General features: G+C 42.3%; 1 protein-coding gene across 1 annotated transcript in view; it reads right to left on the bottom strand.

The window, feature by feature from the left end:
• PITPNM3 (PITPNM family member 3) overlaps positions 1-16707 on the bottom strand; it is a gene marked incomplete at its 5' end in the record, with an annotated part of 68284 nt that overhangs the window by 38156 nt on the left and 13421 nt on the right. Inside the window, one exon of the mRNA XM_010142684.1 lies at positions 4772-4819. Within this exon, the coding sequence (XP_010140986.1) occupies positions 4772-4819 (48 nt within the window). The remainder of the gene's footprint in view (positions 1-4771; positions 4820-16707) is intronic.

The following is a 16707-nucleotide window of genomic DNA, read 5'->3' as shown; positions in this document are numbered from 1 at the left end:
TAAGGGTTAGCTGTTCGGAGAAAAACTGGGAGGCCTTCCTCCCTCCATGACAGACACAACTTTCAGGAGTTAATGAGAGAGGATTGTACTAAGTGATCACAAAGTAGTTTACTGACAGCTTTCTGGATTTAAATACATTCTCCTCTGTTTTTTCCAGCAAGTCAGAAGAAAATAAATGCATCACACCCTGCTATAGATGACTCAGTTTACTTTTTTTTTTTCTGGCGTTCTGAATTCCCACCCTATTTGTGGTTCCACTCCATCTGACGTATGTTTATAGGCAGTTTGCCAGACCCTAAGAGAGCAGACTGTAATTTTCACCTCACCAAGAACACTGATTAAGTAGGGTCTGGCCAGGTTACTCTAAAAGCACTGAATTTAGTCCAGAAAACATTTCAAACGCTCTCCACTCTGCCGCATTAGGAATGAGAGCTAATTCTACAGTAGATTTTACCACACTCATTCTTTATAGCCAGCAAAAACTTTTTTAACCTCAGGGGCTACATTTCTCCAAATTTAAAAGCAAGGTAATTATTCTTGCCTTTCTGGCAGGCAAGGATTTAAAGGATTAGTCACTTAAATCTGGTATAAAACAAAACAGTATAACCAAAACAAAACACCAGAAGACAAACCCAACGGCAACAATACATACCTGTGAACCCTGAACTTCCACCAAAGGAATTGCTTTCTGGAATTTTCTCTAATTTAAAGCTGCTTCTAATAAAAATTGTTGTTTCCTACTGCTTGTCCAGAAGACTCACATTTTTCTGAAGGACATCAGATGAAAAGTGTCATTTGTTCAACTCCTAAGCTCACAACAGAACCAGCACCACAGAAACATTAGTTTTGTGTCACAAAAAAGGATTATTCAGGTCACTAAGGCACCACCTTATAGTGAACCACAAGATTTATCTCCAAGAGAATACTGACCAGGAAACCCAGGACTCCCCATCACATGCCCACCAACCTCTTCAGTTCTCTGTACGGTGCAACGCACGAGGGAAGATCCTTCCCCGGATTACTGGTGTGCTTTTCCTTCAAAAACCTTGTTCTAAAGATAGACTTTCAGCAAGCGAAGGGAGTGGTTTGCTTCTTCCCTACTGCATCAAATGCCAGGTGGCAGGCCTGTTCCTTGCTTCACTCACAAGAACGCCTTAGAGCACCGGACACTAGGATTCTAGGCACTGTTTTAATACAGTCTCTACTCCATTGTTAAAGGAGCCTTCTATCATAAAACCGGGCTTCTTTCAAAACTGCTTTCTTACTTCAGAGAAAAAGAAAGAAAACGCATGGTACCACCTTGCAGTATCAGAGGTTACAGAAACGATGATGCACAGATCAGTCTACGGAAGCATACGAGGCACACAGTTCAACTGTTGTCAGAACCCTGCCACACTGCCAGAGGTTCAGGCTGAGGTTATGGTAGAATGTACACTGACTTGTGTGGAAAATCTGCACCTAGAAGTACAGTTTTAACAAAGAGAACGAGGAGATCCTTTTTTTAAAAAAAAAAAAAAAAAAAAAAAAAAAAAAAAAAAAAAAAAAAAAAAAAAAAAAGGCAAAGGGGAGCCAGGTGGTTTTTGGCCGATCTGCAGCCCAAGTCAGGAATTTCAATGGGTAGATCTCCAGCATTGCGCTGCCAAAGAAACCAACTTGCCTGACCTCAAGGCAGTCCCACAGTGAGGTAGGCAGAGCACTGTCTGCCACACATGTGGCACGTGTAGCATTTTCGGAGATTTGCTGATCGCATACTTTGGAAGATAATCAGACTTTGGGTCTATGTAAGCTCAGCTTTACTGTTTAGGTTAAATACCAGAGACTTAAATAGTGGTGGGACCTTCTTTGCCCTGATGACAATATGAAGGGCACGACTACTCAGCAGTTAAAGCTCTATGGGAGACAGTAACGGTCAGCATTACCAGAATGACAGAAATCTAATTAGGCACTGAAATGAAACTGATTACAGAGAAATTATGTGTATTACTATTTACTGGAAGGGGTTTAATGAGGTAAAACAACAACATGGTTTTGCTGGACTGAACCTCTCTGATGATATTAACATTTTATAGATTTTTCCAGCTATCTTGGCTCATACCATCATTACACCAATTTATGTTAATTGTATCATTATGTAAATGACAGTGACAAAACAGGTACTCAAACGCCATACAGAGTCAGAAACAGTGGGTTATCATAGCTTACATCACCAGCCAGTGATGCAGCCAGGAAAGGTCAGGGTGGGATAAAACTAAAAACTTCCTGTTCATTTGTGTTGTCTTTTTAATTAGCCTATAAACACACCAACTACAGAGTCCACCAGGCTCCTCAAACCTGGCACAAGGAGGGGAGACCTAGGAATAGGAGAACATGATGAAACTTCATTCCTCAAGAAGGTCAGCTCCTTTGCAGGCACCCAGTCAGCAGCGAATAGGTGGTAGTGGTGGCTAGTTTTAGCTTCTCTCTCAATGTCCAAGTTTACAAAAGCAACCAGGTCTCCAAACGCACTGAGAGCTTATAAACACACCAACTACAGAGTCCACCAGGCTTCTCAAACCTGGCACAAGGAGAGGAGACCTAGGAATAGGAGAACATGCTGAAACTTCATTCCTCAAGAAGGTCAGCTCCTCTGCAGGCACCCAGTCAGCAGCGAATAGGTGGTAGTGGTGGCTAGTTTTAGCTTCTCTCTCAATGTCCAAGTTTACAAAAGCAACCAGGTCTCCAAACGCACTGAGAGCTTTCAAAAACGCAGCCTTTGTTTCAACGCTTTCGGAGCAAACCACCTCCTCATCCAGACACAGCTGCTGAGCCACCCTGCACAGCTCCAGCCCTCCTTACTGAGAAGAGCAAATTCAAGCTGGGCCTTGACTGGGCACTGATGGCCTCCAAAGCTGCTCTATCACTCCTGAACTGGACAGGGGAGAGAAAATTTAACAAAAGGCTCATGGGTTGACATATGGCCAGGGAGATCACTCAACAATTACCATCACAGGCAAAAGAGACTTCACCTGGGGAAAATTAATTTATTATCAATCAAATCAGAGTAGGATGATAAGAAATAAAAACAAATCTTAAAACACTTGCTCCCCAACCTTTCCTTTTTCCCAGGCTTAACTTTGCTCCCAATTTCTCCACCTCCTCCCCCTCTAGATGTGCAGGGGGACAGGGAATGGGGGGCAGTCAGTTCACCATTTATATGTCACAAGAGACCCAACTTGTTGCCCAAACAGCCTCCTCATGTGGAGTACATTGGACCTTAAGATCAGCCATCGGCATGAGGGGAGCCAGGTCAAATGAAAAGCTCAGACAGTGATTCAACACCTCATATCAGCCATGAAAAGCACGAGTTCCATCTGAGACAATAAAATAAACAAGCAAGTACCCTGAACCTAAGAGAAAAGAATTCACAAGATCATTCCCAACCTTCTGAGAACATGAGCTCAAACATGTACTAAGAAATAAGCCAGGTCCTTTTTTTTTCCCCAGACCATTTCCAACATCCCTAATATTTTGCCATATTAATTAGGGAGGAATTTTGAGTAAAAACAAGAGAACATGCTTTAGGTACAAAGCATAAAGTGGTGATAGTGCCCAAAGAAAACTGTTATTTCCATTATCACACTCCCATAAGACATTATGCCATTTCTTGCCATCTGCTGTGCTATTACCAGCCATTTATAATGACAAATCCGTCATGAGAAATATGTTCACATGAAGGCTGTAACATATGCTTTCTATTAACAAATGATAAAGAATACCATAACACTGCAGATGCAGTTTTGCAAACTACACTGTTTAGAGGAAAATAATGGCCCACATGGCTGAGCCCTGTTTGGGGAAGCCACAACATGAGGCAGACCCTGCGTTAGCTTCCACACTGCTTCTTCACTGAATGAGTCTTATGCACACACATGCTACCACATCTTGTGCATGACTATTATGGACTTCTGCTGGAGTAAAGCAACACACAGGGTTTAGCCAAGGATCTAGACTACAAGTGTTCCTCAGCTCGAGTTCTCAGACCAGGACAGATGAGCTGGGCAAAGCATGATCTCCGCAGGGGAAGAGGTTGGCACAGCATGACAGCATGGGCTTATGAACATAGCTGCAGGAGAGCAAACACTCAAGAGTTTCACTCTGAACTCCATGCGGGCAATCAACAACTGTCCCCAGAGACAACTGTGATGAAAGAAAACACCCCCATTCACACCACTCATTTCTATAAGCCAATTTGCTCTCTTCAGCAAGCAATACAAGAGCACAGTGCCAGATGAACACACTCCTCGAAGTGGGGCACCAGCAGCAAAGGAGCCCTAGCAATGTCAGGCATTGCCCTACTTTTCACTCCTACAGTACTCAGAACCTTTAACAGCAACACCTCTGGCACTCCTTTTATCAGAGATGGGAGAAGAAAGTCCAGAGCACAAAGCGCTGAAGGCTTCTACGCTCCAAATCAAGCCATGGTGTATTGTCCTGTATGAGCTATCAGTAAACCAGCAGCTTCACCCTCAAATGTTCCATCTCTGCCTCTCTAGCCAATGCTATAAGGCACCAATGCATCAAATAACACTACAGGCACTTTCTTGGTACATTTTCATAATTCACATTAAAAATAAATACATTATAACAAAACTCAAAATAATCCTGGTCCTCCACACCCATCTCCTTTCTCAACATAACCTAACACCACACCTGTGCTGTTTAACACTTCAATTCTATTATCTCTAGTTCTTGAACAGCCTCCATACACAGAAAAAGGAGAACCTCAACTCACGTTGTTTCTCCTGTAGGAAGCCAGATGAGCAAAATGTAGACTCTTCACCTGCAAAAGGAAAAAGCCACAATGTGAAACAGAACTGCTTTACATGAACAACCTCTTCACTTTTTCTACCGCATTACAGTAAGTATTTTGCAATTGACCACTGTGCTGATTTCCAAAGACAGATTTCCAAACCTCCCATTGCCTTCAGTGGGAACAGCTCAGCATGACACACTTGGAAACTGCTCTAGTTATTAAAATGGTTAGTCTAGAAGCCACATTTTACTCTTCATTTCAAGAAGGGCATCATAAGCAATGAAACTGTAGCTAGGAATCTATTTGATTACATGTAGTATTAGCCACTGCACCTCTAAACAATTTAAGAATTAGCATAACTTATCTAGCAACACAAAACAGATTCTTATGCAAAATATTTAATAGGCAGTGTTCTTCAGAATGTCTCTGTCCTTCCTCCCCCTTCCACAATCCACCTGTCCAAGGAAACTTCTAAGTACAAAGGGATTTTCTCAGATCCAGATAGAAAAACCTAAAATACCGAGACACAAGGAGAGGGGCATAGATGGGCCTTTCATTAGTCTGCGCATGTAGATAAAGGTCTCCTACGGCACTCGGACCATTTCGACCATCATTCCACCACTACAGAAATGAAAGCCTAGCGGTTATAGCCCACAGCTACCAGGGGATGGGAACACAGGTCTCTCAATCCTCCCTCTAGATTCCTTCTTCAGAGGAAAAAACCATCGGGGGTCCTTGAAAACTTGACTACTAAAGGGCTAAGATGCTAGTCCTCCATTTGGAGACAAGTTCATGAAGACAGATTACTTTATAAGGAGCCTCACCAGATTCAGAGAACTTGATCAAAAGAAATCATGCTAGTGAAATTAGGGCAGTTGGAACAGGATGCTCCAAAACAGTGTTAACTACACTCCTCAGAGGGTCCAGATGTTTTCATCATATGGTAATTTCCACAGAATCTGCAAAAACTTGCTCATTTTCTGGCCTGGAATTAAAAGATGTTCTGCAATAACTCTAATTGCATGCTACCAGCTACGAAAAAAACCCCAAAACTACCTTTTTGGTCAGTGTTGAAACCAGAACAGAACCCCCTTACTTTCCAACAAAGGGTTGGTAACACTGGTAGAAATAAACCTATCCGTTCACCAGAGAAAGTAGCTCCAGGTAAAATCAAGATTCGCAGTGTTGTGCTCTGCTACACGGTCATTACACACACACACACACAGCCCTTTGCAGATCTGTGCTCCTGAGATGTCCAAGGGCATTTTGTACAACCTGTTCGCTAAGAGGACCAGCCTCAGCGGACAGCACAGCAGAGCAGAGCTGAGTGTCTCAGCACTGGTGAGACATTAGGGGCATCCTTCTTTGCCTTATTCCTCACACACCTGGTCTTGCAACATTAGCTACTGGAGTGCCAGCAAGCTTTACAGAATGCATGACTTTCTCGGTTCTAATCATCTGAGTTCATGTAACAACATAATCAACCCCCGGAACAAACAGGGCTCATGCTGAGGCTTTCACCTCAGGAACAATACTGTGAAAATTAACTTCTGACTAGAAAAATCTGGTTTGCTAATATTTTTTTCAAACGCCATGGCAAACAGAACACCGGTGTGAACACAGTTATGTCAAACTTGGGAAAGTAGGGGGAGAGGAAAGGACATAATATACCTACAGATGGTATGACCCTCTGGATGGGAATAGCAGCCAGGGAAACTCTAGGTCCAAAGAAACTGATGCAAGAACACACGCTGATTTCAGCATGTGGACCGGATCTTCACACAGATCGAAAGAGGAAAAGGGAATCTGTGGAGGGACTGCAAAGAAAGTAACTCTCTCTCCAGCAGGACTCAGCTCTCAGCTAAGATATATCTTAACAGCTAGTTTAAGTTTTTTGCATGCATTTGCTGAGCTGTGTCCTACAACGTACAGCATCACAAAATTAAGTGACAGCAGTTACAGAACACTGGTAACCTGCCCTACTGTAAATCGCTACCATGGACAATTTGCATAACTCCAGTTCACTGCTTCTCTGTAAAACCCGCTGCTGGAAGGAAATCTGTTCTTTACACAAGCCATCTGATGTGTTTTGGACCGCTGTTGACTATTCTAGTTTCCATCTTTCCTTCCACTATTCACTCCACTAAGCCAAACCTTCTGTTTCCCATTCTTCGCATTATTAGCAGTGGCAGATGCTATTGCAATAAATTTAATAGCAGCATAAACAGTACAGTCAGCCATGTACAAACACTCTTTAATTAATTATATCACTCTAGGAGAACATGACAAGGAGATCACGTGCTACAGGGGGAGAAGGGAGAGAGCAGTTTGTTTACGTAGAACTTTCACTGTGCACAAAATTTGGCAAGGCAGCCTTCAGAGAAGATTCAAACACTAACACAAGGTAAAAATCACTACACTGAAAGCAGAGTCATGAGGGTTTTTCTGGATTTTTCTGGTAACTGAGTGTTTTGACCATTGCGTAAACGCTGGAGAACCTCTGAGATGAATGGCAGATGTAGCAAAGGAGCCTGAATCGGTGAGACAGCGACAAAGGAGACCAGATGAAGGGCTTGCTCAAAACACCCTGGCGTGCACCCAGACTTGCACAGAAACACTAATTTCCTGTAGGAGTTTAATGATTCCGACTCAACATAGCTCCTAATTTCGGATACTACGTCTGCAACTGACAAAAAACTAACCACCCCCATTTAAGCAGAGAATGCTAATTCACAGCCACGTTGGTGATCAGAAATATTTTTCTCTTTGTTTTCTTGACCCAATCACCAAATCTAACTTTCTTTTAAAAAAAATTAGAAATGCTATATTCAACAAAACAATTAAGATCCACATATAATTAGGCTGAAAAGAAATTAGTTGATTCCATCTCTCCAGGTTTTACACGCAGGAAAGAACCAAGTGAGAAAAAAAATATATATTTCACATTATTACACAAGGAAATTATGCAAATATATAAATTATATGAGAGAAAAAATACACTCCAATCTTGCATGAAAAAACTGACCTTAAACATCAGATTAACAGCAGCCTTCCTGCCCTTCTTTGCTGTTAACTCAGGGCTGATTGCTATCCACCTTGAGGATTTTCCTTGCCACAGGAGTATTTAACCATTGGACAGAGCTGCAGGCTCTGCTTTACTCCTAACCAGATTTAAACACCATACAAGCTTTATTAGTTATTTAAATTGAGATAACTTTCATCTTATGAGAAACCAATAGAGGTTCTCCAGACTACAGCATTTCTCCTTCTGCAAAACCATCAATCTGCAGAGATGCAGCTAAACTCTCCTCCTACACTTGAGATTTTTACCTACTTAGCAGTTGAAAGTTTGATGAAGATAAGTAATTCATCAGCTTCAGAAGATTTATCTCTCACTTCAATGTTTCTCCATAATACATGACTTGTTAGGCTCTTAATTTGATGGCAAGATAAAGCAATACTGTTCCAAGGCCAAATTAAGAACTGCTTATGCCCGATGAAGTAATAAAATAGTTATTACTTTCTCATTCACTTCCCCATCTCTACCTTCCACTAAGGGATGAGATTAGGGTAAGTTCTTGTAGCAGATGTCAGCGTATCCAACCCTTGTCTGCTTTTCTCTTACCCTCTGCTGTATCATGTTAGTCCAACCAGACATACAAGAGGTTTGGAACAAGGACAGAGGCATTTTCGTAAATGCTGAATGCTCTAGAATGCCCAACATGATTTACAGGAGTGCCCTTTGAAAAGCCAGGCCTCGTGAACAGTGCACTCAAACCCAGAACAAACCAAAACAAACTTTCTCCAAACAGACGGACTGTCATTAAGTTCAGTCGTTAGAGCAGCCTTGTGCACAGAAGACAACAGAAAAGAGGAATTTCAAATAGCGCAAAAAAACCTACTGTGAATCGTAAGGCTTTTAGAATTGCAACGGCAACACCGAACACAAGGGTGCCCAAGGTACTCTTGTGGAAGTCGCCAGTGACTGACCACCCCTTCCAGGCAGTAAGTCACTGCTAAAAGCCTCCTGGACAGAGACTGCTCTCCATCTCAGTGCTGTAAGTCTGGTGTCCTCAGCAGGGTAACTCTTCACAGGAGCCTTTGCCAAGGATCAAAAGGCACCGGCACTGAAGGTGCTGCAATGGAGGGATGAGCGATGCACATTTCTGGGAAGCATACACACGCTGCAGTAATGCTTGTTTCAAATTAGTGTGAGATACAATAGTATAATTGGATGATGCTCTTAATCACAGAATCCTAGAATGGTTTGGGCTGGAAAGGACCTTAGAGATCAACTAATTCCAACCCTCTGCCATGGAGTCATACAGCTTAGTTTTAGGTAGTCCTGGGAGGAACAGGAAGTTGGACTTCGGGATCCTTATGAGTTCCTTCCAACCTGAGATATTCTATGGCTCTAAACTTACTCCACAGATGTATATTAAACTTAATCTTAACTAAAATCATTACTCTAGTCTTCCAGTTCTGTTCAGTGCCTTGAGGACGTTATGACAGGAGAACAGAGATAGCAGTTGAGGGAATCAACAGGAAATTGTCCTTGTCATCTCTTAGAAATGTCCTGCTTCCCATACAAACCAGGCATTTTTCCCCCCTACGCTAGTTGGAAAAAGATGAGGTCCAAGAGATATGGTATCAGAGAGTTAAAAAAAAAAAAAAAAAAAAAAATTCAGTGATGTACTTACTGTACTTAGATCTCAGGAAATATTTTTTTAAAGAAAAGTTACAAAGAGCATCTGGAGTGATAGGGAGTCATAGTGCACGCCACAAGTTCAACAGAATTTTCTGGTCTACCCTTCATAAGCCACAGTCTTTGGGGAATGGTTCTTTGTATGTTTTAAGGTAAAAAGCACCAGAATCCATCTTTCTAAGAAAATCAGTAGGAATTGCACAGATCCGTCCTAGGTGGCACAGAAAGGGCAAGAATTGCAGGTTTCCATAGACAGACCTAACATAACTTGCCCAACAGTAGCACCTCACAGCTCCAAATCACTACTTTGTAATGGGCTGGATGTGAAGAACAGAAATTTCACCTAAATCAACAGCTCAGATGACTCCCAGGAAGAGAACAGTATTACTGCGGCACTATTTTCAAGATAGACAATCAATGCATCAAAAGATGAGAAGATCTGAGAAACCTGGTCTTGTGCAATGGGACTAAGGCCTTTCACTCACCTGATAGGAAAATTTCCAGTTGTGAAAGCTGATCATGTCCATCTACTTTGCTGGTTACCAGTAAAGCAATCCATCAGTCTGTATGTGTGGCATATGAAGCACAGGAAAAGTGAATTTCACAGGCATTTTACAGTCAGTTATGTTTTAAACAACTAAAAATTAAATTGCATTTCGTCAATTGCCTACCTGAGAATTCATCTTCATTTGAAGCATTTTAATTCAATTAGCTGGATTTGCAGATAAAATAGTAGCATATTGCCGACAAAATTTACTAATGGCTCTTAAAATTTAATTAGGGTGTATTAAATCAATATTCATCCTTCCTGGCAAGCTCTATTACAGAAATTACATTATTATTTGTTTGCTTGCTTTTTCACTTTATATTCCACGAAAATACCACCAATGCCAACATTTTTTTTTTTTTTTTTTTAAGATCTTCATTGCAGAAATAAGGTTGCAAGCCCAGGATATACAGCAGATTTTAGAACGTCTTCTTGGCTTCAGGCATGAGAAGCGTATTGACAATTCCAGCCCTACCAATTTAAGGATGCTGTGGTGGAGGAACTGAAGGTGATTGCCTTAAGCCTGTTGTACAAATGAAGTTTCAAAACAAAGAAACAGTCAAGGTTCATCGGGGATTTGCCTGTTTCACTTTGTGTGCGCGCATTTCTATGCGGGGTTTAATGTTTACGTTTTTGGAAAACGCAAATGCATTAACACTGAAGAGACCCACAAAAATATGACTTTTTTTCACCTGGAAGGCTTCAAAAGAGACTAACTTTGTGCAAAGCAGCCAACAGAGAAGTGTTTACTGAACCCTGCTGAAAGAAGCTCAAGTTCAAGCAAAACTGCTAGAAACGGAATTTAAACAATTTTACAGAAAAGTTAAGTAATTGTATTGGGTTTGCATAGCAAGGTCCTGGGGGCAGGGAGATACAGAGGCGGCTTCAGTGAGAAAACGAAAGGAGCTGTCCCGATGTTCAACAGAGCCAGCTCCAAGATGGACTCACCGCTGTCCAAAGCGGAGCCCACTGGCGACACTGGTAGCACCTCTGTGCTAACATATTTCAGAAGGGATGGAAAGCACTGTACAACAGCTGTGTGAGAGGGAGGGAGAAAACGGGAGGGAAACAACTCCGCAGACACCAAGGTCAGGGAAGAAGGTGAAGGAGGAGGTGTTCCATGCTCCAGAGCAGAGATTCCCCTGTAGCCCGTGGCAGAGACCATGGTGAGGCAGGCTGGGCCCCTGCAGCCTGCGCCCCTGCAGCCTGCGGAGGTTAACAGTGGAGCAGATATCCACCTGCAGCCCATGGAGGACCCCACCGTGGAGCAGGCAGATGTGCCTGAAGGAAGCTGCAACCTCTGGACAGCCCACGCTGGAGCAGGCTTCTGGCAGGATCTGCGGCTCACGGGGTACCCACACTGGAGCAGTCCTTTCCTGAATGACTGCGCCCCATAGAAAGGACCCACATGGAGTTCTTCCAGAACTGCAGCCTGTGGGAAGGACCCACACTGGAAAAGTTTTTGATTGTATCCCATGGGAGGGATCCCAAGCTGGAGCAGGGGAAGGGCATAAGCAGAGAGGAGCAGCAGAGATACAGTGTTAAGAACTGACCGCAACCCCCACTCCCCATGCCCTTGCATCACTTGGGAAGTGGGGAGGAGGTAGAAGAGTTGGGAATGAAGTCAAGCCTGGGAGTAAGGGAATAGTAGGGGGAAGGTGTTTTAAGTTTTATTTCTCACTAGCCTACTCTGTTACAATTAATTGGCAGTAAATTAATTTCTCCACACCAAGTTTGTTTTGCCTGTGACGGTAATTGGTAAATAACATTCAGGCTCTTATCTCAAACCCAGGGGCTTTTCATTGTATTTTCTCCCCTGTTCTGCTGAAAAGGGAGGCATGAGAGAGTGGTTAGTGGGACCAAAAAAAAAAATCTTTAAGATACAAATGTACTTTCTATAGAAGAGGGTGGAATGATGAATCAAGAGACCAGTGAAATTTGTATATATCCCATATGAATTTATAATCGTTATTTCAGAATACAGGACGTGAAACCAAGTAACTTTGAGAAGAACAAGAACAAAAAAGTCACCTATTGCCATTTTAATAAGCATTTCAACTTTATCCCCAACTGTATTTGCCCTCAGGTATTAAGTCCACCTTCTGGTGAATGTGTGCTCCTGACACCCACGAGTCATGAAAGAACAAACAGTCAAAAGAATGAGAAATTGCACACAGCGATTTCCAGATGTTGTCTAACTCTATCACGTCTTACAAAGATGTGTATTTCTTTTCCTTGGAAGAAATAATGACCAAACGAGAACATGCCAATTACCTATTATCTCACAACTATGCCACAAATTCATATTACTGCAAACATCCTGCTATTGTGATTCTAATATATAATGTAAAATAGACCGTTTCAACCTTCCTACTCACACATCTGTCTGTCTTTCTGAAGATCATCTTCACATCTCTCTAAATTTCTAAGGGAAGCTTTCATAGTAAAAAGCTATATTCACAGACAGGAAAACACCTTCCATTCACTGCCAGACAAACTGCAGGAACAGCAAGCAAATCTGCTACACATACAGTGCATTCCTATCACATCACTGAGTAATGAAAAGCAGTATGACAGGGCAAAGAGACAAAGGACATCTGTAAAGGCTGCGTTAAGATCTCTAGCTTGGCATTTACTAAATTCTAAAAACTTGGCTTTGCAAACTTAGGTCTGAGGTATTTGGCAACTGTAATGAAATAGAGCCTGTCCTGACCTGCTGGTGTGTCGGGCTCCTGGCACTTCGGTGAAGGGTTGACAGTGAGACCTACTATGTCAGCCAGCCAACACAATAGAGATGCCCCAACTGCCACCCAGCAGTCCTGAAACTCACTTGCATCATAAAAGATACAAACCAGCTTGGAAATCCACTGCTCTTATGGTTGCTAAGGTGGTTTTTGTTTTATAAAAAGCACAGGCTAAACAACAGGCAACAAAAAATTAAAGGCAAGAGGAAAAGTCCCTCAAAGGGCAAGTCAGTCTCCTTTTGTTGAAAATGACACCAGTTGTGCTAAAAATGCCACTGACAAGAAAAAAAAACAGACGGAAGAAATAATAGAAAGGAATTGAGAGTAGCATCACCAGCAACAACACAACAAACCGACTGAGAGGTTGCACACCTTCAAGCAGCCTCCAGACAAGTTTTTTCTGCAAAGCTATTTTTTAATTTTCTATGTTCACATTCTTCTCGATTGTTTTTCTTGCAGAAGGGACACAATGAGGAGTTAGGGTGTAGCAGAGAGCTCAGCAAATAAACAATCCCTACCAATTAACTGCAACACGCAGTGATCATGACTGCACTGACTGACAGCAGGACCCTAGCGTTAAAGCTATTCAGACACTTGAACAACGCTTTTGTTTCTCCAAACAAATTCTGGAGAAAACAAACAGCAAATAGGAAATGTTAAAAAGACCACTCAATTGCAGCCTGGCTGCCAGTCCCATCCTGCCAGGATCAGCCAGTCCTGGTTGGAGAGTTCCACTATATCAAGAAACAGCAGCAGGAGTGCAGCCCGCAGCGAAAGGACCATGGCTGTGGTCATGAGAAGGACACTGACCTTCGCTGACCAACTCAGCCGCTTGTGCAATCATTATGTGGGCACTTTGGCCATTCTGAAATTTTTGCACAATTACAAGTTACAGGTGGAATTGTTTTCCTTGCTGCGTGACACATGGAGATATACACAGCTGGTGTACAGAAAACCTTTCTCCTTTCCAGACAACCTTTCATGTCACGTCTTCATGAGATAAGGCAGTACCAGAAAAGCAAAGTTTAGCAACGTTTGCCTAGAAGAAACCTCCCTGGCATTTCTGGTAGATGGCCAGGAATCTGACTTGTCCAGCAATGGTCATCGGCTCACTGAGGACAGGCAGAAAACCAGGAGAGCCACAGACAAAAGCAGAAACTCCACACAAAAACCACAAAGCGTGTGTGTTTCATTAGATCTGATGCAAAAAAAGGAGGTCTAAAGCTGCAATGAGGCTTGCACAAAACTATGCACAGCAGCTCTGCCTGTGGCAACAATCCGGAAAAATACCAGCTGCTTCTGCTCACCAGTTAGGGAGGCAGAGGTAAGTAAAATTCCCCAGCATGGAAGTTACCAGCTCAGGAAGGGCAATCTGATCTACTAGAGCTGTGGGACAGTGTAACCTTTTTCTCTCTGCAGTTCAACATCGTTAAAGCTGGTTCAAGCTCATGGCTGTGTGATGCTGGTCAGCTGGCAAAGCCCAGTACATTGGCATTGAACTGCATTGCCTGTTCCCTGACACCTCTGTGTTTCTACTACTCTTTAGAAAAATAAGGGGTCATGGGGAGGGGGGAGGTGACAACATGAAAGGCAAAGAGCAGTAAATCTGCTGTCTGATAGAGAGACTGAATCACAGCAGGACTGCCATCTCCAACTGCAACAGCAAGCACTTATTATCTCTCTGCGGAGCTCCCTGGTTCTTCATCCATCTCAGATGATTCTAGATTCCCTCATACTTTAATTCACACGTGACAGAAGAGGAAAAAAAAAAGAAATGGTGTGTTAAACTCTCACAACATTTTCCAACTCTCAAGTCCACATTTTAAAAAGGCCATATATAACAAGAGGCAGGCCACAGAGGGAGGGAGGACAACCCTGCTACCCATGTGACCTTATTTTAAGTCTTATGGAGATTTGGTCTCAAACAAACAGGTCCCAACCTCACAGGTAATGTGTACTCCAGCTATAGCAATTTTCCCCCCAGGATTTCACCCTTTGAAATGCTGACACAGGTTTAAGTTTTACTAGCTTGGGCAGAATGACCTATTTTTTCTGTGACAAGTATTTGCCTGGTTTGTCAATTAAAATGTATAGCAACTTTATTTCCCGCTATTAAGAAGCTCAGCTAATGAAATATAAAGTATATACTGAATTCAAAGTATACAAGTAGCCTTTGCTCTATTTGCAAAGACTTCACCGCACCTTCACTGCACTGTGTCAAGAGCACAAAAACAAACCAACAACTCCAGCCTTACAAACATTATGTACTTAAAGTATGAACTCAAACAGCTGGAGGAAACGCTCAGCACTGAAATCCAACAGGCTGAATTTGCTCCTAGTGCTCAGTACATGCAATTTTCCTTAACCTAAGGGACAGATACTTCGCACCAGGAGTGAGTTTAAATGCATCATATGGCATATGAAAAGGCTTTTGTTCCACAACAGGGAAGGCATTTGCATCAACACAATTTATGCAGCTGTATAAGTTTTGTAATTCAGCTTGATTGCTATTTGTGTTCAATTTCCTGTAATGAAAACTTATTAAGTTTAAATGCTGCTGCCAGTTTTCCCCCAAAGACTTATTTCTACATCAGATGAGAAAGGTTGTGCTGGTCCAGTGCTCTCAGTCATACTTACTGAGAATCAATGACTGAATTAAATTACATATTTGTCATTTACTAAGTTCCTGAGGACCTTGTCTGTCACACACTGGAACTGTAGCGTTGCTTAAGCAAGTAGCATCCAGTGGGCCTTCAGCTATGCCCAAAGCATACTGCATCTTCTCACATATTTCATTCGTTTCATTCATTTGTGGAAAGAGCCCATAATTACATGTTTTATTAATCAATTTATTAAACCATGAAGAAGAACCAGTGCTCTGCTCTTTGCACAGGCACCTAACAAAACCATCTGCACGCAAAGCCAAGGAACTCATCATTCTCTGAGAGCCCGAAGTAAATCCAGCTTTGGGGGGTGGGAAAAAAAGTTTCCCTGAATCAGCAGCCTGACATCTCTATTCCAGAACGGTTAAAACCAGCACAACGAACTGTGACCTAAAACCCTCAGCAGGCTTCTAGCGTATATGAAGCAGTAACAGAACATAGGTGCATCTCACACACAAGCCAGCTCATCAAACGCCTGGAGTTAGGTTCACTGGCTCTACAGCCCCTGCTAACTGCTGTGTGTGAACAGAAATGAAGTCAAAGAGAATGGATGAGAAATCTTTCTTTTACAAAACATCACAGAGGATTAGATTAAATGAAAAAATAAACCCTTTGTATGAAGAAAGATGGACCATAACTCAGGAGACTGCTTCATTTGTTTTTGCACAGATCTTCCACGCAACCCTGAGTCTCCCGTTCTCTTTGCCGCAGCTATTCAACTGCATAAAGCAAACAATAATCCTTTTATCAGCCTTCTTTCTTAACAACAGAAACCCTTAAAAACAATCTCTTACAACTCTTTCCTTACTGCCCTACACAAAGGAAAATGGACAAATCCATCAAATTCTTTAAAAAGCTAGATTAATTAACAAGCACCACTATACACCAACCCCGTACCACCGATGGATAAGGAAGTTAGGTCCTTCTCTCTCCCTAAAGTCAATGAGGTAATTTTAATTTTTAAATGACTAGGCAATTTAGGAGCCGAAGTAACAGTTAAAGGAAGACTGCTCACGCTTTAGTCCTAGGTCCCAAATTCCTACTGATGTATCGGTGCTCATTTAGCATCCCACTCCGTGGGACATAACTACCCAAACAGCCCTGAAAGTATGTGTCCCCTTGAAAATACCAGATGATGATTTGTTGACTTTAAGGAGCAAAATAACAATGACCAACAAGTCTCTTATATGTTGCTCGCAGGAAACACGCAAAACCGAAGTTGTGGTCTTGTAATCTACATCTCATAGTTGCTGAGC

This window comes from Buceros rhinoceros, unplaced genomic scaffold, assembly GCF_000710305.1.
Source record: "Buceros rhinoceros silvestris isolate BGI_N320 unplaced genomic scaffold, ASM71030v1 scaffold4999, whole genome shotgun sequence".
Lineage (NCBI taxonomy): Eukaryota > Metazoa > Chordata > Aves > Bucerotiformes > Bucerotidae > Buceros > Buceros rhinoceros.
Note: the sequence above shows the minus strand (reverse complement) of the source record. Positions and strands in the feature narration are given on the sequence as shown.